General features: G+C 42.7%; 2 protein-coding genes across 12 annotated transcripts in view; one reads left to right on the top strand and one right to left on the bottom strand.

Annotated features, from left to right (window-relative positions):
- RARS1 (arginyl-tRNA synthetase 1) overlaps positions 1–3,026 on the top strand; it is a 34,424-nt gene extending 31,398 nt beyond the window's left edge. For all 4 annotated transcript variants that reach the window (XM_050962666.1, XM_050962667.1, XM_050962669.1 and 1 more), the window contains 3 exons: positions 469–641; positions 1,806–2,053; positions 2,802–3,026. In XM_050962666.1, coding sequence (XP_050818623.1) covers positions 469–641; positions 1,806–2,053; positions 2,802–2,911 — 531 coding nt within the window. In that variant the 3' untranslated portion in view covers positions 2,912–3,026. The remainder of the gene's footprint in view (positions 1–468; positions 642–1,805; positions 2,054–2,801) is intronic.
- A 4,349-nt stretch (positions 3,027–7,375) lies between these two features.
- The window catches only part of LOC127055509 (rho GTPase-activating protein 7-like), a 151,452-nt gene continuing 135,148 nt past the window's right edge, over positions 7,376–23,679 (bottom strand). For 7 of the 8 annotated variants that reach the window (XM_050962550.1, XM_050962551.1, XM_050962557.1 and 4 more), the window contains 6 exons: positions 22,932–23,148; positions 20,195–20,309; positions 16,902–17,114; positions 15,381–15,598; positions 14,004–14,177; positions 7,376–8,726 (listed from right to left, as the gene is read on the bottom strand). In XM_050962550.1, the coding sequence (XP_050818507.1) occupies positions 8,609–8,726; positions 14,004–14,177; positions 15,381–15,598; positions 16,902–17,114; positions 20,195–20,309; positions 22,932–23,148 (1,055 nt within the window). In that variant the 3' untranslated portion in view covers positions 7,376–8,608. The remainder of the gene's footprint in view (positions 8,727–14,003; positions 14,178–15,380; positions 15,599–16,901; positions 17,115–20,194; positions 20,310–22,931; positions 23,149–23,679) is intronic. The other variant, XM_050962552.1, reaches the window with a different exon arrangement.

A 23,679-nucleotide genomic window follows, 5' to 3' on the forward strand; every position in this document is an offset into this window, starting at 1 on the left:
GAAAGGTCATTGAGTCCAGCCCCCTGCCTTCACTAGCAGGACCAAGTACTGATTTTTGCCCCAGATCCCTAAGTGGCCCCATCAAGGATTGATTGAACTCACAACCCTGGGTTTAGCAGGCCAATGCTCAAACCACTGAGCTATCCCTCCCCCTTGAGCTATATTCTAGGTGTCCATCTTATAGTAAGCCTTGATGAAATAGAAGATTCACTTGAGGGATAAGGACATTTAGCTGAACAATCATCAGTGCTTTGAAATGGGTTCTTACTAGTTAATTTCCCTCTGGAAAAAAGAGTCAAAGCACATGAGTTGACCGTGTTTTCCCCCAGCATGTTACTTGGCTGGTGCCTCTAGAATATTTCCTGCTGAGGCTTTTTCATTTCTCTGGGTTTGTGGTGAAGCAAATTCTATGTAGGGGACAGAATGGTTACAACTTGTTTGTTTGGGGCTTTTTTGGGTCTTCTATAGGTCCTAACTGAAGAAGAACTGAAGGCTGCCCAGACATCAGTTGCTTTTGGCTGCATTAAATACGCTGACCTCTCCCATAACAGGATGAATGATTACATCTTTTCTTTTGATAAAATGTTGGATGACAGAGGAAATACAGCTGCTTACTTGCTCTATGCCTTCACTCGAATCAGGTAGCGCAAGAGTATTTTGGTCGCTTTAAGACCTAGTTTAAAATGAGTTGTCCTTCAGATTGCAAAAAGTGTAATATGTCTGTGCCACCTTTTATTAACTAAAAATAACAGAATTCATGGGAGAATCTCAGTTGTGGTCTCCCTTGCTGTCTTGCCACTTACTCAAAAAATTATTTGTGTTTGGGGCCTTAAGCCTGTTTCATTTTGTTTCCCGAGCTGCTTGCCCTGATGACATCTTTAAATGCCAAAGGAGGAGTCTAGCTGGACCTCTCTGAATAGCTCTGCCTTGTTTAGTGTAAAATATCTACCATGCTTCATAACAGCTTAGCCTGAACTCTGTGCTGGGCTGAAACTTCATCTCCCTTGGTAAATCTGTTACCAGCTTTATCAGGTGATGCATGCTATGATTTATGCCCCATATGTTCGGAGAGGGCGTGGAAGTGGACCTCCTCCTTGGCCAGTCACTGCAGGCTGTCCTGCCAGCTGGAGGGAGAGCATATCTAATTTTTCTAGCAGTGTGGCCATTGTCTTGTTTTCTGCCTTCATGTCTTGATGGAGCCTACTTAGTGAACATGTTCAACTTCCTCTCTCAGAAGGGGCAGGTCTGTTTTCGGTGCACATGCTCCAGCAATGTGTGGAGTTTTCCAGGCAGGCATCTCTGAATGACATTACAGGGTAGAGCTTTCTCCCAAATGAATATTTTTTAGGTTTATTAATAATTACATAGCCCACTCTCACAAGAGAACTGTGCACCACCACCTCTTTTGGGTACATGTCCCAGCTTCCCTCTCCCATCTGTTACTGCTTTCCCTCTTTTTTCCACTCCCCCCACATACATTTGAGTCCCCAGGCTTCTTCCCACATCAGCGCCTGGTCACCTTTTAAGCTTCTCATCCACTCTTCCTCTTGACTGCATGTCCAGCCCCTTGCACTGGGTGGAGGCATTAGTGCGTGGAAGCAGCATGCCTCCTGCATTAATTGTCTATGTGCTTGCAATGTACTGAATATTTTTCTGTGCGGTTCAGGCTGTTTTCTAATATCCGTTTAAGTTACCACTCTGTAGCTAGATCACTCAAATCAGAACCCCTTTGCTATCAGCCCTTCAATCCTGTTGCAAAATTCCATACATAAGCATGACCAATGCTGGGCTGGTTTTTTTGTCAGATCTATAGCACGTCTGGCCAACATTGATGAAGAGATGCTGCAGAAGGCAGCTAGAGAAACAAAGATATTACTGGACCATGAAAAGGAGTGGAAACTGGGCAAGTGCATTCTGAAATTCCCTGAGATTCTGCAGAAGATTTTGGATGATCTCTTATTACACACACTCTGTGACTACCTCTATGAGCTGGCCACCACCTTCACAGAGTTCTATGATAACTGTTACTGTGTGGAAAAAGACAGACAAACTGGTGAGTGCATCCCTTAAACTTGCTTGCAGCGACCACATCTCTGTAAGGTTGTAATTGGAGAATTCTGATGATACAATTGATCAGGTTTGCACCAGCATTCCAGGCTGAAAGCTCATCATAATATCCAGGAGTAGGGAGTTTTAATTTTGTGTTAAGGATGCTACTACTACAGTAATTTTTGGTTGCAAGGTAACTAATGCTCAAGCATGTCAAGGCAGCTTTTTGTTGTTTTTTCTGCAGAGCTACTGCTAATAGTAAATAATATCTAGTTTTTATGACAAGTGTTACTGATTTTTATAAACAAGTGCATGTCTTGGCCTATTCAAAAATAGAGCTATTGCTGTGTTTGAAGGAGGACTGTCTGTGGCCCACATTGACTGCTTTTTCTCTGCTTTACAGAAGACTCAACAGATCCCATTTATGTTTAAAAAAGAAATTTATCATATATATAAAAGCAGCCTCCAAGTGCTCAGAATAAGTTTAGTTTTCCAAGTGCTAGCACACGTAGCAAAACTTTCTCAAGTAGAGAAGAAAGTGGGTATTAGTGATCATCTCTTGTGAAAAATGCTACTTGCTGTACCTCTTGGGTGTATTAAATAGTGCATTTTTACAATCCCTTTTAGTGTAATAGAAGCTACATAATTCTAACTGTACTACATCATGGAAACAGCACAAATGCGGTGACTGTAATTTGTGAAGCTTCCTGACCACCTCATTCAAACTTTCACTATTTTTCTTTCTTCTTCAGGAACGATAGTGAAGGTGAACATGTGGAGAATGTTGCTGTGTGAAGCAACAGCTGCCGTCATGGCCAAAGGGTTTGACATCCTGGGCATCAAACCAGTCCAGAAGATGTAACTACTTCTGCATTTGGACCTCTTGTATTTTACTAAACTAATTTTCTTAGCTGTCAGAGTGGAGTCTTATTGAAAACCTACTTTAAAAATAAAAAATTGCTAATGTGTGGATTGAACTTGTGTATGCTGCCTTGTATGTGGGTGGCATATTGTCAGTGTAATGGTTTAAAGGATATGTGACTCTTACACACAGATGCCTGAATTTATATATCGCACGCTGAATAGGTACATAAAAAACAAGGTCAAGAATGTATCAATAGTGTAACCTGGAAGAGAGACAAAGAGAGAACAGAACTGACAAGTGTTTGAGGGCTGCACCTTTATTAGAGGTGCTTTGTCCAGGCCGTTACAATCTGAGTATTGCAACCAAAAGTATTTACAGAAAAGGAACAAAACTGAGTAAATACAAATCTGAGGAAAGTGGTTAAATTCATATGCATATTAACATTCCAGACTTTCAAAATATATAAAGCTATAGTACCCGAGGCTGCCCTGTGCACACTATGTTGCATAGCCTCTTTTCAATAGCTTAAGTTTCTTTCTTTTGAAAGATGCAGTTGTAGACACACCAGTTAGATCAGTGCTACTCAGATCGCTAGGAGTGCAGGAGACAAAGAGCCATGGCAGCGTAAGTCATTGTTTCATTTACTATATGTTCATATTTAAACAGTATGATGGGAAATGTTTAGTTTTTATTTATATTATTCTCACAGGAAAAGGCCTGACCAAGTATTCTTATTTTATCAACTACAAAGAGCCACAGGGGAAACAAAGATTTAATTTCAGTTGAACCGGTGCCTGTTTTGCATCTTAGTACTGGTCATTTCACCCATCGCTTGTCTTAAATTCATTCTCACTTATCAGCACCTAGAAAGAAGACAGTTAAAACACTGTTTCTGATACTTATGTAGGATACAGGGATGTGGCAAAGCCTCCATAAATTACCAGCAGCTGGCACAGCTGTGTTCTGCATCTACAGCTGTGCCAGTGAACTCAAAGGGTTTTTTTAACTATTGTAAACTAGAAATAGATTAAGTAAAGCACCTGCTTATAATGCAGCATCGCATACATCCAGCCAAACAAAAAGTTTCCTCTCAGGGCATTTAAAATCATCAGTGTACAACACTAACCTCGCTCACTTTAAGTGTGGTACACTGGCCTTTAAAAAAAAATCGCTCTGTAATATGTAAGCTTTAGAAAGTCATTTGCTGTACCTGTTACAAAATTCAGTATGGCATCCCTGACCATATATTGCTATATTTTTACATGCATTGTCATTGTTTGTGCTTACATCAAAGTGTTTGGGTTGCTTAGTTTTTCTTAAAAAGCTGTATTAGCATTTAGCAGAGGATGCAGTGTACTGGAGGTAGATTTAGACCCAAAGTTGTGCAAAATTATCTCCAAGCCTGGCTCCAGGTTTAGCTGTGTGACTTGTTAGCAGCTGGTAACAGAGCTTTTACATTTTTAATTTCCAGCTCAGGAAAACTTGTCACCACCTACATTTCCAGTGCTGCAAATCTGGCAGCATTACTATGAGCATTTGGGGCCTAGCGGCTAGTTTTCAGTGGGGTTTAAAGTGGCGTTATTGTGGGTGCTGGTAAGTCTGCTAACATGTGCTCTCTCCATAATACCTAAGAACGACTATACAGGGTGAAGCCCAGTCTTCTGACAGTGCCCAGTGCTTCAGAGGGCCTGACTAGAACAAGCAAGCACTGAGTGAGTGACCCATCTCTAACACTCAGCTTGTGGCAAAAAGAGGCTAGGGAACATGCCGCTGATGGAGCTATTCGCCATGAACGTAGCTTGTTCTTCCTTTGAACCCTGTTAGTATTGTTTTGGCCGTCACAATGTAAGTTCCATAGGTTGATGCTGAGTCATGTGAAGAATAATTTGCTTTTCTGTTTTAAACCTGCTGCCTAGTGAGGGTCCCCTAGTTTTTGAGATATGTGAAGGAATAAATAACTTCCCTTTCGCCACACCATTCATGGCTTCATAGACCTTTAGCACATGTGCTTTGTCTGTTTGTTTTCTATACTGAACAGTCCCACTCTTGTTAATCTCTCCTCCTAGGAAGCTGTTCCATACCCCTAATTGTTTTTGTTGCCTTGCTCTGTACCTGTCTCTTTCTTTACAATGGGGTGACTAGCCCTGCATGCAGTATTCAAGATGTGGGCATGCTATAAATTGATATAGTGGCATTATCTATTCCTTTCCTCGTGATTCCTAACATTGAAAACAGCTAATGGTGACCAATCCATCTAAGGTCTTGAGTGGTAACAGCTAATGTTGTATGTATAGATAGATGGGCTTATGGTTCCCAATGTGCATTACTTTGAATTTCATCTTCCATTTTTATTGTGCAGATCAGTAAGAAAGAGGCCTTTGTAATGCTTCACTGCCACCTCCTCGTTCATGTTGGAATGGTCCCCATATAGATCTCTGGGGCCACCACGCTTTCCTTTGCTCCCTTCTGAAAATTAGCCATTTATTCCTATCCTTTGGGTCTGTGTTGTAACCAGTTCCTTCACAATGCTTAGCTGAATACTTTCTGCTAACTTATTCCTGTTTAATTTATCACTTTGTTCCATAAACCTCCCCTAGGGCCACCTCAATCTGGGACAGTTTGCATTGTCACCTAAAACTAATACACCGCTACCCTGATATCCCTCTCTGAGGGAGGGCTAGATCAGTGGTTTGAGCATTGGCCTACTAAACCCAGGACTGTGAGCTCAATCCTTGAGGGGCCATTTAGGGATCTGGGGCAAAAATCTATCTGGGGAGTGGTGTTATTTTGAGCAGGGGGTTGGACTAGATGACCTCCTGAGGTCTCTTCCAACTCTGATATTCTATGATTAGATACAATGTGGGCCTCAGGAGCCAAAAAAAATCTCACTGTGTTTAGGTGAGACTGTGTTACAGCAGCATAGGGAGAGGCACTGCTTTCACTGCTCCCTGCCCCACCATGAGCATGCCACTCAGCCCTGCTTCTCCTCCCTCCCAGGCTTGCCTCACAAAACAGCTGTTTGGCCTGGCAAGCTGGGACAGGGGGCAGGAAGGGAGTAGCAGCAGCACTCAGGTGGAGATGAGCAGGGAGCAGTTCTTCTGAACACACCCACACCCGACTTGCTGCAGCCCCCCGACCCTGCTCACCTCTGCCTCCACCTCCTCCCAAGCTTGCTGCACCACTCAGCTGTTTTGTGCCACAAGACGGGGAGGGAGGTGAAGCAGAGCTGACTGGCATGCTCATGAGACGAGGCGGGGGCAGGAAAGGTGCACAGAAACCACTCCCTGCCCCACCTCACCTCCACCTTCTGCTCCCTCCTAGGCTTGCCACACAAAACAGCTGATTAGTGCAGCAAACCTGGGAGGGAAGGGAGGCAGAGCAGAGGTGAGCTGGGACAGGGGGGCCTTGGGGAAGGCCACAGCAAGTAACGGGGTGCAGAGGAACCACTTGCAGTAACACAAATTCAGCTATAATGTGGTAAAGCAGCCCCATCCCCCCCAGAGCACTGCTTTACTGTGTTACATATCAGGGTAGAGGTGTAGCTCACATCCTCTGCAGTAAAGGCTGAGTCAAAGAATTCATTTAGCTTCTTGACAATAGCCTGCTCTTGCTTGAGTATTCCTTTAAGACCTTGGTCCTTCACCATTCCTGATTCTGCTGTTCTTGTTCTTTAAATTCTTCTTTTGACTTGCCTGCATTTATGTTCCTGTCAGTTCTCTGCAGTAGGATGTGACTTTCATAGAGTTACTACCCTCCCCTCACCTGCTGTTGTTAAATGTATATTATGGTATACTATTTCTATTTCTATACTATCAGCAAGTCTTTCAGCTCTATTCACCTCTGTGCCAAACATGCTCAATTTAGGACTAAATCAACATTTGCTTCTCTCCTTCTGGGTTCCAGAACTAGCTGCTCAAGGAAGTAATCATTTGTGGTGTCAAAAAAACTCTTTGCTTCCCATCCTGAGGCAACCTGTGTCCAGTCAATGGGGAGAAGAGTTGAAATCTACCACTTTTACTCAGTTTTCTATTTTTATAACCTTTCTCCCAGACCTTTTCACAAGCACCAGCTTGGACAGGTAGGAGATAAGAATATAGCAGTAGGAATATATTATTGAAGCATAGAATTTCTATCCATAGAAAGTCTGTTACAATTTGATTCATTAAGATTTTTATTGTATTTGCCCTTATTCTTTCTTGCACATGTAGTACTACTAGGCCCGCCATCCATCAGCACTACCTCATCTCTCATTCCTATATATTTTGTACCTTTGTATCACTGTGTCCCATTGGTTGTCAGCCTTCCCCCACATTTCTATGATGTCTATTATATCACTATCCTCATTCAATGCCAGAAACTCACATTCACTTATCTTAGTATTTACACTTACAGCATTGGGATACAAGCAGTCACTGTTTAGCTATCTGTCATGAGTGTCTACTCAATTACATCACAATTTGTTTCTTCAGTTCCTACTTGTGCTTTACCACTCTAGTTATGTTCAACCACACTAGCTCAGAGGCCCTGACTGCTATGCCTACTGTACAGGTGTCCCAGCTCTTGTGTAGCACTCAAATCTATTGGTGATACACTGTTCAGAACTTCTATGCGCTGTTGGTAAGACACTAATAACCCCAACATCACCATCAGTGTAAGGATGTAACATTGCTACTGTGCATGGCATACAGCTAAGCAACTCTAAATCACACATGCAACTATGACATCATAAATCAAGGGCAAGTTAGTTTTACAAGAACAAAAAAGACTGAACCTCTCCCCCCCCCCCCCACACCCCACAGCTGTATAAAACATTTAAGCCTAGGAGTAGCACCTTAATTATCTGTGTGTACACACTTTTTGGCTTCCATGATGAGCAGCTTAAAGGTACGCAGGGAATGTTTAACCACAACTGTAGTTCAGAAGACAAGCACAATGCCTATGACTGAGGTCAAGTTTCTGCTAGTCCAGTCACATAATTTCTGCTTAGAATTTAGCTTGGTTAGGTTGACTTATAGCCCTTATTTAACAATTGAAATATATTCCTAAAGCTTCACCAACTCTCAAATGCAGGAACTCTACCCATAACATTAAACAACCACCCCCACCAGATTTGGATTTTTATTATGTAAAAAGGAAGTATCAAGAGTTAACAGGATATGCTAAAGTATTTAGCTCCCTCTAGTAAAAGGCATAGGTTTTCAGCCCTATTTTCAACTGTAAAGAGGTTAAAATGAACTTCACATCTCCACCACCTTATTCAATAAAAAGAAAATTCAAGAGACATAATACTCTAGAATGCATAAAAGTCTACATCTTATAAAATACTTATGTGTATTTGGAAAAATACCATGTTTTTAGTTTAATAACTTACTTTATAAGTATAATTTTGAACCAGCATATTTTGTCTTTCCTGGATGTAACAATTGCATTTTATAACTTTGTATATATACACATACACACATTTGACCTTTTAGCTATCTCTGTGCAGCCAGTTCAAGAACAGCTTCCTGAAACTGGAAAAAAAAGCAGCTTTATAAAATTACTATTTTACATTACATTTATATGCCATTACAAATTACTTCTTGGTTTATTAGTTTTAAAATATAGGCAAGTCTATTGAGTCTATAGCTTTTAAAATGATAGCAGAGGAGCAGCTCATGCCTCAGCACCAGCCTCTGTTGAGAACCAGGTGCTTTAGATTTTCATTTCCTTTGTGTCATTCCTGAGAGGTTTGAAGGAGTCTTTTATCCTCATCAGTTCTGCAGCACACATATGACCAAAAACTCTGTTGTACCATTCTGTTGTTCGTCCCCTGTAAACCAAGAAATAGATATATTAGCAGCCCTTAAAAGATATTTAAACAGGTCTAAGCAATTCATTTTTGTTCTGTCCACTACCTTCTTAATTTGTAAGCACATACACACCTAATTATTATTAGTACTGCAGTAGTGCCTACATGCCCCCACCCTGAGTGAGTGTGTGTGTGTGTGTGCGTGTGCGTGCGCACAAAAGGCCAACTCCTCCCTGTAAGATAGCCTAATGAGTAGTTTGGCTAGGTCTGGGAAAGAGGAGGATTTAATGCAAAAATGCACTAATTCCAGTGGTGAAACAGTGGAAGAGGTTCATTTTCTTATCACACCTAGGTTATAGAATTTTTGACTGGTCATCTTGGTGTTAGCGATTAATGACATTTTGCTAACTGCTGCATCTCTCTTCCCAGTGGGTGTTGGGGGCATATCCATCAAAATCTTCCAAATGAGCCACTGCAGCCATTCCCCAACAGAGTCCCACTTGTTTTTCTGTTCAGTGACATTGGTGACTATTTCACAGCTTGATGCAGACTGTTTAGCCAAAGTGGTGCCACTTTGCTTGGGACTCTCACCCCTTTGGGTTTTGGTTAATTGAAACAAAATGTAGCAATGGTTTGAGCATTGCCCTGCTAAACCCAAGGTTGTAAGTTCAGTCCTTGAGGGAGCCATTTAGGGAACTGGAGTGAAAAAAAAAAAATCTGTCTGGGGATTAGTCCTGCTTTGAGCAGGGGTTGGACTAGATGATCTGCTGAGGTCTCTTCCAACCCTGAGAGTCTATGATTCTAATTCAAGTCCATTGGACATTCACAGTGTCCTCAAAGTTGGCTCACATTTCTGGGAATTTTCCAGAGCTCAGACAGGAGGTGAATCATACACAGAGGTAAAGCACACATGAAAGAGAGAGACTACAGTATAACACTGTGCCTCAAATGTTTTTAAAATTGAGACATGCAATTTAAAGTTGACCCTTTCATCTCCCCAGCAAGACCATCCCTTACAGAGTAAGTCTCATCTCTTGGCAGCATTGAGGTTACTAGAATTCACTGTTCTTGGGCAGAATATGTTGTGTATGAGTGAAATCTAACTTTCCTCCAACATCATAGGACTTGACTCTCTTCCACCAGCTTATTTATTCTGAAACACCATGGAGAAAAAAATGTCTTTACACATAATACCCTATTAGCCTGCCTTTGATTAAACTGCGTGCTATGTCCCGCTCTACAGGTCAGGAGCAAGGCATATCCTGCAGAACAACTACTCTGTGCATGATTGAAGCTCCCACTTCAACAGTTTTGCATGTGCCCCAAGATTTTAGAATATTGGGGGTTAACTTGTACCTGTTTGTTGTTTTATGGAGACAGATTAACAAGAGTCATCTTGGCTTATAGAAATCTAGCTAACATGCAGCCCCCATCATCATTCATGAGAACAGCTTCACCAGCAAAGAATGTGAAACAATCATCTTTCCCAGCTGCTAGGCACAGATGGCGTTCACCTTTCGAGGAGGGGAAAGGCCTTATTTGCGCACAGACTGGCTAACCTAGTAAGGAGGGCTTTAAACTAGGTTCGACAGGGACAGGTGAGCAAACCCCACAGGTAAGTGGGGAACAAGACCTGGGAGATGGGTTGGAAACAGGAGGGAGCACGGGCTATAATGGCAGAGAGAAAGGAGGGTCAGGGCAAAGCTGGGAGGCAAGATCTAACCAGTATCTTAGATGCCTATATACAAATGCAAGAAGTATGGGTAAAAAGCAGGAAGAACTGGAAGTGCTAATAAATAAATACAACTATGACATTGTTGGCATTACTGAAACTTGGTGGGATAATACACACGACTGGAATGTTGGCGTGGATGGGTATAGTTTGCTCAGGAAGGATAGACAGGGGAAAAAGGGAGGAGGTGTTGCCTTATATATTAAAAATGTACACACTTGGACTGAGGTGGAGATGGACATAGGAGATGGAAGTGTTGAGAGTCTCTGGGTTAGGCTAAAAGGGGTAAAAAACACGAATGATGTCATGCTGGGAGTCTACTACAGGCCACCTAATCAGGTGGAAGAGGCGGATGAGACTTTTTTCAAACAACTAACAAAATCATCCAAAGCCCAAGATTTGGTGGTGATGGGGGACTTCAACTCTCCAGATATATGTTGGGAAAATACCGCGGGGCACAGACTATCCAATAAGTTCCTGGACTGCATTGCAGACAACTTTTTATTTCAGAAAGTTGAAAAACCTACTAGGGGGGAAGCTGTTCTAGTCTTGATTCTAACAAATAGGGAGGAACTCGTTGAGAATTTGAAAGTAGAAGGAAGCTTGGGTGAAAGTGATCATGAAATCATAGAGTTTGCAATTCTAAGGAAGGGTAGAAGGGAGTACAGCAAAAAAGAGACAATGGATTTCAGGAAGGTGGATTTTGGTAAGCTCAGAGAGCTGATAGGTAAGGTCCCATGGGAATCAAGACTGAGGGGAAAAACAACTGAGGAGAGTTGGCAGTTTTTCAAAGGGACGCTATTAAGGGCCCAAAAGCAAGCTATTCCAATGGTTAGGAAAGATAGAAAATGTGGCAAAAGACCGCCTTGGCTTAACCATGAGATCTTGCATGACCTACAAAATAAAAAGGCGTCATATAAAAAATGGAAACTAGGTCAGATTACAAAGGACGAATACAGGCAAATAACACAGGAATGCAGAGGCAAGATTAGAAAGGCAAAGGCACAAAATGAGCTCAAACTAGCTATGGGAATAAAGGGAAACAAGAAGACTTTTTATCAATACATTAGAAGCAAGAGGAAGACCAAGGACAGGGTAGGCCCACTGCTCAGTGAGGAGGGGGAAACAGTAACGGGAGACTTGGAAATGGCAGAGATGCTTAATGACTTCTTTGTTTCGCTCTTCACTGAGAAGTCTGAAGGAATGTCTAGTATAGTGAATGCTTACGGGAAGAGGGTAGGTTTAGAAGATAAAATAAAAAAAGAGCAAGTAAAAAATCACTTAGAAAAGTTAGATGCCTGCAAGTCACCAGGGCCTGATGAAATGCATCCTAGAATATTCAAGGAGTTAATAGAGGAAGTATCTGAGCCTCTAGCTATTATCTTTGGGAAATCATGGGAGACGGGGGAGATTCCAGAAGACTGGAAGGGGGCAAATATAGTGCCCATCTATAAAAAGGGAAATAAAAACAACCCAGGAAACTACAGACCAGTTAGTTTAACTTCTGTGCCAGGGAAGATAATGGAGCAGGTAATTAAAGAAATCATCTGCAAAACACTTGGAAGGTGGTAAGGTGATAGGGAATAGCCAGCATGGATTTGTAAAGAACAAATCGTGTCAAACTAATCTGATAATATTCTTTGATAGGATAACGAGCCTTGTGGATAAGGGAGAAGCGGTGGATGTGATATACCTAGACTTTAGTAAGGCATTTGATACAGTCTCGCATGATATTCTTATAGATAAACTAGGAAAGTACAATTTAGATGGGGCTACTATAAGGTGGGTGCATAACTGGCTGGATAACCATACTCAGAGAGTAGTTATTAATGGCTCCCAATCCTGCCGGAAAGGTATAACAAGTGGGGTTCCGTAGGGGTCTGTTTTGGGACCGGCTCTGTTCAATATCTTCATCAACGATTTAGATGTTGGCATAGAAAGTACGCTTATTAAGTTTGTGGACGATACCAAACTGGGAGGGATTGCAACTGCTTTGGAGGACAGGGTCAAAATTCAAAATGATCTGGACAAATTGGAGAAATGGTCTGAGGTAAACAGGATGAAGTTCAATAAAGATAAATGCAAAGTGCTCCACTTAGGAAGGAACAATGAGTTTCACACATACAGAATGGGAAGAGACTGTCTAGGAAGGAGTATGGCAGAAAGAGATCTAGGGGTCATAGTAGACCACAAGCTTAATATGAGTCAACAGTGTGATACTGTTGCAAAAAAAGCAAACATGATTCTGGGATGCATTAACAGGTGTGTTGTAAACAAGACACGAGAAGTCATTCTTCCGCTTTACTTTGCGCTGGTTAGGCCTCAACTGGAGTATTGTGTCCAGTTCTGGGCACCACATTTCAAGAAAGATGTGGAGAAATTGGAGAGGGTCCAGAGAAGAGCAACAAGAATGATTAAAGGTCTTGAGAACATGACCTATGAAGGAAGGCTGAAGGAATTGGGTTTGTTTAGTTTGGAAAAGAGAAGACTGAGAGGGGACATGATAGCAGTTTTCAGGTATCTAAAAGGGTGTCATCAGGAGGAGGGAGAAAACTTGTTCACCCCTTAGCCTCCAATGATAGAACAAGAAGCAATGGGCTTAAACTGCAGCAAGGGAGATTTAGGTTGGACATTAGGAAAACGTTCCTAACTGTCAGGGTAGTTAAACACTGGAATAGATTGCCTAGGGAAGTTGAGGATTCTCCATCTCTGGAGATATTTAAGAGTAGGTTACATAAATGTCTATTAGGGATGGTCTAGACAGTATTTGGTCCTGCCATGAGGGCAGGGGACTGGATTCGATGACCTCTCGAGATCCCTTCCAGTCCTAGAGTCTATGAGTCTAGATATTCAGCACTGGATTATACCAATTGCTTGCCATTTTCTACCTCTCTCCCCATAAACCCACACAGACATTGCAGCCACAAATAGGCCAAAACTATTATAAATAGCTCTGTAACAGCACACAATAACACTGTGCGACAGCTTTGGACGGGACGTGATGAATAGTTCTAGTACTCACTGTGTTTGAGGCAATTAATATAAAATTCATAGTCAAAAAAAAAAACTCAGTAAAAGATTATGTGGGATTTTAACTACCATCTGTCCCAATACCAAAATAGCTTTATTGTTGATACTCTGGGGGGACAGAATACTTCTCTACAGTGAGCACAGACTCAAACCTGTAGTAGACAACCCACTTGGCAAAGACAGCTTTGCCAATACACAAAATAGATCAACAGGCACTTCTTATCCAAAGACTTCAAAGTGTTTTTACACAGGTGAGGAAGTAGCATTATCCTCATGTCACAGGGGGCAACTTTTACAAGGAAGGGAGATTAAGTGGTTGCCCTAGATCATCCAGCAAGTTAGCGGTAGACCCAGGTATCGAACCCAGACCCCAGTCTCATGCCCTCTCCACTTGAGTGCTAAGTATTATTTTATGTTAATTTCCTCTATGTTACTGTAGAATATGTGTGACAGAACATATTGGTGGCTGGAAAGCTGTGCTCAGGACCCAGCAGCACCATAGGGCTAAGGTAAAGAAGCATAAACTAAAACAATACCTCGTGTCTGTCCGGCAGACGTGAGTCACTTTGGATTTCTGGGAGCCAACTGGTTCTATGAGATACTGACACAAAAGGACATGGGCCAAAATCCCATGCAGAGTAGCTCCTTCATTGTCAACGGAGGTAGCTGCCAAAATACAGGTGCCACTTTGGGGATCAGTCCTCCAAGTCCTAGAACAAAGAAGGGCATTTTTAGGATGTTTCACACAAATGTTTTTAAATGGCTGGACATATGGTGTAAAGCAATATTCTGATGGGCAGAGACCAAATCAGTTAATGCACAAAATGAATAAAAATCTTTTCCATGCCTCAATCCATATGGAGGATGCTTACAAATCCTGCCATAAACCATCTATTATTTGTGTTGCACTAGCACCTACAGGTCATGGATGAGGGTTCCTTTGTCCTAGGCACTGTTCAAACCCATAATAAAGACAGCCCCTGCCCGGAACAGTTTACAATCCATATAGAAGAGACATATGGAGGAGCTAACTAAGCCCTGGTCTACAGTACACACGTCAGTGTAACTACATTTTCTACAACCCTGAGCTACATAGTTATAACTGACCTAACCCCCTGTATAGACGGCGCTATGTTGATGGGCAGGCTCCTGTCAACATAACTACTGCCTCTCTGGGAAGTGGATTACGTACACCAACAGGAAAAGCGTAGGTAGCATCTTCACTCAGCGCTACAGCGGCACAGCTGCACTGGGGCAACACTAAGTGTAGACAAGCCCTAAGGGTCCCAGTGCTGCAACCAGATTCCTGCACCCACATGAAACCACACTGCACATGAGCACAACGATCTGCTCAAGTGGATCCAGGGGCCTAAATCACCTGAGCAGATTTGGGAAAAACCCCGGTCAATCCACAGCTCCCACCTATACCTTCTTAGGAAGAAAGTGATAAAACAGGATCTAGTCATGGTCATACTGGGCTACAATTTACATTTTTCCCAGACGCAAACCAAGGATTCTCACACTGGGGGATAATACAGCTACAACAACAAACATTTGTGCTGTAATTTTTAGAAGAAAAGAGGCTGGAATGTGGCAACTATTTCTGAATCTCATCAGCATAAGCCTCCTGAGTTTGTAAGCTCTTTGGGGGAAGACTTATTTTTATACGCGGCACACTGCCTGGCAAATGGGGCCGAGGGTTCTAGGCATTACCGCAATACACACTGTGTCACAGTAATGGACAATCAGATCAGTGGTTACACAGTAGGTATCCAGAAATAGGGAAATGCACCCCTTTTTGATTGACATGGAACTGAAACAACCCAGCATAAAATGCTGGGAAGCAACAGGCACCACAATTGGGCTATAAATTGTGTTTGGGAAACCGATGAGAAGTCAGAGCAGTTCCTTACCTCAAAACCACATAATCCCGCGGCAGGAGGGGTGACATGCTTTCTGTTGTATAGTTATAAACATCTGTTTCATCATCCCAGGTCTCCAGGATTTTAGCCTGCTGCAGACTTGGGTCCCACAGATGCTGCTCTGTCAGTATGCGTTGAAGGATTACTTTAGGAGCAGCACTGATTTCAGTGGATGCCTTCCATAACCGGACGTGGTAGTTATCTTCCACCTTAGAAGACAGGTGATGGACACTAGTAGTCTACTCAAAGGAGGAGTACTCAAAGGAGACTCAAAGAGCTTGGCTTGTTTAGCCTAACCAAAGAAGGCTGAGGGGGGATATGATTGCTCTTTATCAGAGTGATAAATATCAGGGAGGGAGAGGAATTATTTAAGCCTAGTACCAATGTGGACACAAGAACAAATGGATATAAACTGGACACTAGGAAGTTTAGACTTGAAATTAGACGAAGGTTTCTAACCATTAGAGGAGTGAAGTTCTGGAACAGCCTTCCAAGGGGAGTAGTGGGGGCAAAAGACGTATCTGGCTTCAAGACGAAGCTTGATAAGTTTATGGAGGGGATAGTATGATGGGATAGACTAATTTTGACAATTTATTGATCTTTGAGTAGCAGCAGGTAAATATGCCCAATGGTCTGTGATGGGATGTTAGATGGGGTGGGATCCGATTTACTACAGAGATTTCTTTCCTGGGTACTGGCTGATGAGTCTTGCCTACATGCTCAGGGTTTAACTGATCGCCATATTTGGGGGTCGGGAATGAATTTTCCTCCAGGGCAGATTGGCAGAGGCCCTGGAGGTTTTTCACCTTCCTCTGCAGCATGGGGCACGGGTCACTTGCTGGAGGATCCTCTGCACCTTGAGGTCTTTAAAACATGTTTCGAAGACTTCAATAACTCAGACATAGGTTAGGGGGTTGTTAAGGAGTGGGTGGGTGAGATTCTGTGGCCTGCGTTGTGCAGGAGGTCAGACTAGATGATCATAATGGTCCCTTCTGACCTTAAAGTCTATGGAGGAGTATATTTAGTGATCCATTCCCCATTTCACCACTCCCTCCCTCCAGCAAAAACCTAGACAGCCTTTCACCAGGCTGTGTGTGTTACAGGCTGTGTGTGTTACAGAATGGTTCTAGGAGCCAAAAAGTGTAGTAAAGGGGACTTTATAATATGAATAAACTGCCCAGTCAGCATGGATCATGAGTACTCATGTTTCTGGTATCTACAATGAAGGCCCTCCCTTGACTTTTTCCTACAAGATAGGTATCTTGCCCAGATAATGGTGTGCTGCAGGTGAGGGTGTGCAAGTCACAAATGGGCAGCTCAACTTTGATTAATGCTAGATATAGACTACAAATAAAAAGGCACCAAGGAGTTGCCGCTAGCTCAAAAGGGCTCTGGGGCAGTTGCTGAATTGATGTTAGTCAGAAACACAGCTAGTTTCAGTGCCTCCGCAAGCTCAGAAAGGTGCGTGATTATTAAGTGCCATCTTTGCTAACACCCCAGCATCAGATTTACCTTTTTGTTCGCCAATTCAACACGTTCCAAGTTTGAACAAGTAACCCAGCTCTTGAACTTCTCTTTGGCATCTCGCAGCAAGTCCTGCATGGAGTTCTCAAGGGAAACCAGCATGGAGTGCCTCATTGAGGTGGTCTGATTAGAAGCCTTTTCACTCAGGCCATTCTGTTCATATAAGTCATCACAACACTGATCCAGGCAATAGTCGGGCATCTGCAATGGGAGGGGATGTTGGATTCTAAACACAGTCCCATCACATTTATTCTTAGGCTGGGGGAAAACTCTGCTAGGATAATGATCCTTAAGTGAATATGAACTCACTACTGGAGACTCTTCATGTAAAAGTTACAAGCGCAAAAGCAAGTGCCAAGCGTAAAAGCAAGTGCCAACAAATATTCTAAACTGTTCCTTGAAAGAGCTGGACTTGCTAACGCGATGAGACTGTGAATGATCGATCAGCAATCAGGAGCAGCCCAACACATTTTATAGCACTAGATGTGAAAATAAAAACCACTGCCCGAAGAAATGGGAAAGCTAGTTTAAGCAATGACATCCTCTCAGCAGCTGGAGCACTGCAGTGGGATTCCTACATTAAACTCCTGGCTCTTCCACAACTTCAGTGTGCAATGTGGGCCTAGTCGTGTCACACCCTTCTGTACAACTGGAAAATGTACTTACCTAATTGGAGTGTTGAGGCTTTAACTATAATGTCTTATGCCAGGAAATCAAATGACTAAGTCCCATTAAAAGTGTATCTGCCTATAAATGTGTTTGAAAACTACACTCATTAAACCCCAACTCCTCTAGGAAGATTTTATATTAATTCTGCACAGACAGTAACTGAGGTAAAGGCGTATGACTTGCTCTTCCTTGGGTTAGGCTATCTAGATCAATTTCATATGAAAGCTCAGATGTTCCAGCTAGTGAGGTTACAGCATTTTCTGGCTCATACTGAGAGACAGAGTAAGGTTCAGAGAGGAATTTCCATTTCTCAGCAGCAGTTCCTGGCTTACGGACAAGGGAGAGATGTCTGATCGGAGACGAGATACACTATCTCCTTTGCACGTACATGACTTGCCTGACCTTACAGAGCGTGCCTGGGGAGCTGCTTACATCTTTTATACTATGCCGGCCCAGACTATGGAGCCAGCCATCACACTGATTATTGTGGGGGCCGTTGGCTGCATAGAAAGGAGGTCATGCCTGCCTACTAGGGAAAGTATACGCCGCAAGGTCTCATTAAAAAGCACAGCCAACTCCTTCACCATGAGAGACAGACTTAATGGGCTAAGAATTCTTTTCTGATAAGGGAGCCTCTCCCTCACTGAGAATGTCTTACCAATCTGGGAGAAGCTGTGATAACATATGGTTAATGGAAGAGTGCAGAGGGTTGCAGGTATGCTTGCACAGGAAGAACAGAGCTCTTCTCCAGAGCAAACACCACATGAGACTTTATTAGTGTCCTGCTCTAGCACCTTCCATCTGAGTCTCCCAAGCTGCCTTGCAAATAATGACCAAGCCTCTCAGCAAGGGAGCTATTATCCGCACCTTACAGACACAATGATTATAGGCTCCTCAGTGGCAGTGACACCACAGCAAATCTGTCACAGGCACATCCTGCACCAGTGCAAAAGGGGGCTTGCTTGAGTGGGGCTTATCAGGATACGGCCCATCTGACACTGGCAGAGTGCATCTACATTGAGGATTTGCATCTGTAGCTACCCCAGCCCAGGCTACGTGACTTGCTCTATGTAACACAGCCAGAGGCAAAGCTGGGAACAAAACCCTGAACTTTAACTTCATTATGCATCACAGCCTGTTGCAGGAGGTGATGGCTCTTCTTTTCCATCCTATTCTTTGGGGCTTCCCCCCCCACCATCTCTTTTCCATTCCCCCTCCCCATGGTGCACCATTTCTTTCCTGTGCTCACTCTTCAAATACAGGCCAACACTGAACGTGGTATGCCTAAGCCCAGGGAGGAGGCTGGAGGGATTGGAACATCACACTCTCCTTGCCAGTGAAGGTATTTTGGAAAGCTCCTCTGGCCCTCCCTGAAGTTCAAGTTTCTCCAAGGGGCCATTTCAGCACCAAGGTAGAAGGGACAGCCTGGCACCAATTAACAGACATGTGAATGCTGCCAAGGGGAGTGGCAGAAGTGCCTGGATGCCAGACTGATTCTTGATCCTTATCCAGCTCTTGCCTCAACAGCATAACTGCAGACTCCCACGTGCAGGCCAGTTAGCCTGCTGGAGGGAGCTAACCAGCTGCCAGTGAGGCTGCTGTGCAGTACTGACAGCAATCTTCACAGGAAGAGGAAAAATGAGGGAGGAGAGGATGCAATTAGCAGCCTTCCCCCAGGGCTCCCAGCGAGGGGGAACACGCACATTTCCCCTTGTGAATGATGTTTTAAATCACTCTAGGATGGCAAGCTCCCTTTGTTACACGCTTATCATTAGAGCCCTGCATCCCACAGATAGAAGGGGCTGGCCGCTGCCTACACGTAGGCTACACTCATCTCAGGGTTGTAGAGATACCCTACCCGAGTCAGTCAAATGCTGGATATAGAGGATTCCTGGAGGCATACGCCTGTGGGGTAAGCATTGCCAGGTGAGGTTGCCAAGTTATTTCTATCTCTAACTGGTACTACATTTAAAAATGCTGTCCTAAGCCAAGCTAGATGGAAAAAACAACTGCATAGAAATGGGACATTTTAAATAAACTGAGTTGGGTTTTAAAAAGAATCCTGGTTCTGAGTTCTCAATACAATGGGGCTAAACCAAAACCCAAACCCCACCTCAACCTCTGTGGCTCAGGTGCACCTCCCACACAGATATATCCAGAGCCTCAGAACGGGGTTTAGCACAGGAAGAAGGAAATGGATGGCAAAATGTGATCCTGCTAAGTACTGTACAGCAGATACGATGACCTCTGTAACAGAATTCTCCCTGTATTACGGTCAGTAGGACACAGATACCAAACTAAAGCATTAGGAATTGCAAGCAGAGGAAAGAGCAACAGGATAGTGAATCACTATTTAGCCCAGGGAAACTATCATCCTCAGTAAAAACAAGCCTTCAGGGTTTGCTTCAGGGGTTGTTGGATTATTTTAAACTGTATTCAAGCAACAACAGGAGGACATTTACTCTTGCCAATAGGCAGCAAAGAACTTGCAGGCATGTCCAGTTTAAGTTTCAGGGCTGGAGCATCCTACTGGCATATTCACTTTTCTAATGAGCATGATGGACACTTTCTGTAATGTAGTAACATAGGAGGTGTTATAGGAAGTGACATACCTGGAAGAGTCTGTTGCACTCCATTATCATGTGGGCCAAGCCTTGGGTAGCTGCCAGATTTTCGCTCAAATCTCTCTGGTCTGGTTTTCCCAGGCTGTACTTCCTCTGACTGGACCTAGAGAGAGGGTTAACAAGGATTTTTTCAAAGGCACAGCAGAGTAAATCAAAAAAGTAAGAGGTGAAACGCATTAGCAGCAGCCTGGAAGCTCTAGGGAATTCTCTCACTTACTCTGGTGTCTGAATTTCTGCATTACAATGAGTTCTGTACACAAACAGCTTTACTAGACAAAGTCTTCTGTCATCACTTTCACATGGACAACATTGTGAAAGCCACAGTAATCGTGAATAGGAAGCCGAATAGAAATGTTTCAGAGTGGTAGCCATGTTAGTCTGTATCAGCAAAAACAATGAGTCGTCCTTGTGGCACTTTAGAGACTAACAAACTTATTTGGGCATACGCTTTCATGGGCTACAGCCCACTTCATCAGATGCATTAAGTGAAAAATACAGGAGCAGGTATAAATACATGAAAGTGTGAGGTCAGTCTAATGAGATAAGTCAATTAACAGCAGGATACCAATTGATTTATCTTGTTAGACTGACCTCACACTTGGTTAAGCAACCCCCATCCTTTCATGTATTTATATCTGCTCCTGTATTTTTCACTTCATGCATCTGATGAAGTGGGTTCTAGCTCATGAAAGCTTATGCCCACATAAATTTGTTAGTCTCCAAGGTGCCACAAGGACCCCTCATTGTTTTTGCATAGAAATGGCAGCCTTGAACCAAACTGCTGAGATACCAAAGAGCACTAGTGCTACTGAGGCTTAACAACATTTTACAAGTAATAAGGTCTTTTACTGAACAGTCATTAGAAAGGATTAGCCAAAGAAATTAATGAGCTCTCACTGATGTGTTCAGCATCGAGTTAAGTGTTTAGTTACATCAACAACCTATGTAGGCTGTCTAAAGACTTTTTATAAAATCATCACAATCCACAAAAGTGCTGCCATATTGCTATGTTTTGCTAACTCGTGTTATCAGCATTTTAGGTCTTCCCAGACATAATCTTTATATTACACTAGTAACACTCACTCACTCACAATAGCTTTATCTTGGAACATTCCTACTGAACAACTTTAGAAAGTGCAAGCGATAAGGACCCTTGACTATTCTTTAGAGCCAAGCCTTTTAGAGTATGCCCCTTTGAAGTCTGAATCCTAAGGTAAAATATTAACAACTAATTATCTGAACTTAAGGTTCAATGCACCCTTGTTTCTAAAATGATTTTAGGCTCCTTGCTGTTCCAATGTAGAGTTAAAAGTAAATCCAGTGGTACAAATCACTAAACTAGGAGTCTCAATCTCCCAAACATTACAGATTGCTTAATTCTGGTCAGGATTTGCAATTGGAAAGCTATCAATCACTCTGCCACATTCCTGATTCCACTCACATCTTCTCTCACTATGATCAGCAGTGCTGTCATTGTTTCAGCTTCAGTGTTAGCTCTTCCCAGCAAGAGCTGAGCATCACAGAACTTGTTTTATAGGTAGATATGCATTTTGAGATGCTTTGTGCTTCTTAAAAGCAAATTCTTTACATTTTTCATCTCTGTTTACTTTTCTCAGAGAGCATCATTAAATCTGAAATGCACAAATACCATGCATGTGACATGCTTCCTCACCTAAATGGAACGCAATATCCTTATCATTAGATTGCATAAGATGATGAAGCATCTGCTTTGACAAGGGCATGATGTTTCTATCAAAAGAAAACAGCCCTTTCCTGCCTCAAAACAAGTTTATCCACAAGCACAGCCATACTGTATACCAAACAAACAAGGCCTTGCATGGACGTTAGACTAGATCCTGAATGAGCATTCTCAGGTTACTGTACTGGTTCTGCCTAGAAGGTCCTTCATCACTGCATGAACTGCTGGTAAATGTTACACAATTAGGATATTGTTGCTTATTAAAATTAAAATCACTCAGTCCCCCAGCATCTGTATCACCAAAAAGAATTAGTACCTGAGCTAGACACTAGCTGCAGGAGCTTGAATCTGCAGCTGGGTTTTTACATGCAAATACTAACAGGAGTTTCGAAGCCCACTTAAATAAATGCTTTCTAGCTACCCATTTCTCGAATACAGCCATCTCTATTGCATGTTACCTGAGTGCAAGCAGAATTATAAAAGGCAAACTTTGTCAGGGAGACTATTCTCACCCCTCTCTTCATAAAGCACACACCGAATGGGTTTTTTGCTGTCTCCTTTGGCGCAGATACTGGGAGAAACCTAATCTGAGTTTTTGGTAGCGCAATCAGGCTAAGCTAATGCAAATGATACGTCTTACCACCTTCAGAATCTTATGCCAGGCACGTGTTAACTAATACTTTGTGCATCCACAAAGAGTAGAGTTGTCTTAGTGTATGATGCTGGGGGGAGGGGGAGAATGGATTACTGAGATAACTGGGGCCCAGACTACTTAGGGCTTTGAAGAACAGGGCCTTAAAATTGATCTCGTAATTGACAGGGAGCCAGAAGAGCTGGAGGGTGATGTAGTCTCATCTCCCCTAAGGACTGAGCTGTGACATAACGGGACAAATCTGGAGCACTTCCAGATTTTTTTTTTAATTTTTATTTTTTTTAAAACAGGCAAGGTACATTTTGGCTCATTTTATTTATGCAGTCAACATGGCACAGAAACACTCTTATTTAACAGTTCAGCTGTTACGATACCTAGATGATGATGAACTCTCTCGCCTTAAAGTATTGAGATGAAACAAGGATGGCGCAAGACAGACTGCAATGTTGGTCGGAGTCATCTGGTTTTCTTCAACAAAAGCAACTACATCTCGGAGAAAGAACAGAAGAATTTTCAGAGCTTCTCGATTTTCATCTGGGAGCAGAAGAATGGCAGCCTGGACTGCATGAAACTGTTGATCCTTTGGCAAATCTGAAGACAGAAGAATTAGGAAACTCATGAGAGGTTTTGATAGGATAAAACATTAAATAAAAGAGTGAACACACTATCCCCTAAATAGGGCATTAACGCCATACATCAGCTCTCCCATTACTCAGGATCATAGGACAGTCCTCAGAGATGGCAAAGAGCTAAAAGGCCACCATTCCAGGTGTCGACACACCTATTTGCACCAGTTTAGTAAAGCCAGTTAAATTAAGCCTCCGCAAGAGGTTTACATAGTGGCTTATTTCAGCTGGTCTTAAAGCTCTTCCTGATAGACTTAAACTGAAATAAGGCTCTTTAAAATGCGGATACGGGCTTGTCTACACCCAGAGTTATTCAAAGACTGTTACTCCTGAATAACTCCCTGTTCAACCATACTTACTCCAGAAGCAGAGTGCCCACCAGGGTAGGCTAAACAGGAACAGCTGTTTACTTTAAAAATAGCTTTTTTAAAATTTAAAATCTTCATTAAAAAAAACTTTATCCAGAGATTTGGGATATTATTACATATTCTACAGA

The sequence above is a fragment of the Gopherus flavomarginatus genome, chromosome 7 (genome assembly GCF_025201925.1).
Source record: "Gopherus flavomarginatus isolate rGopFla2 chromosome 7, rGopFla2.mat.asm, whole genome shotgun sequence".
In the NCBI taxonomy this organism is placed as follows: Eukaryota; Metazoa; Chordata; order Testudines; family Testudinidae; genus Gopherus; species Gopherus flavomarginatus.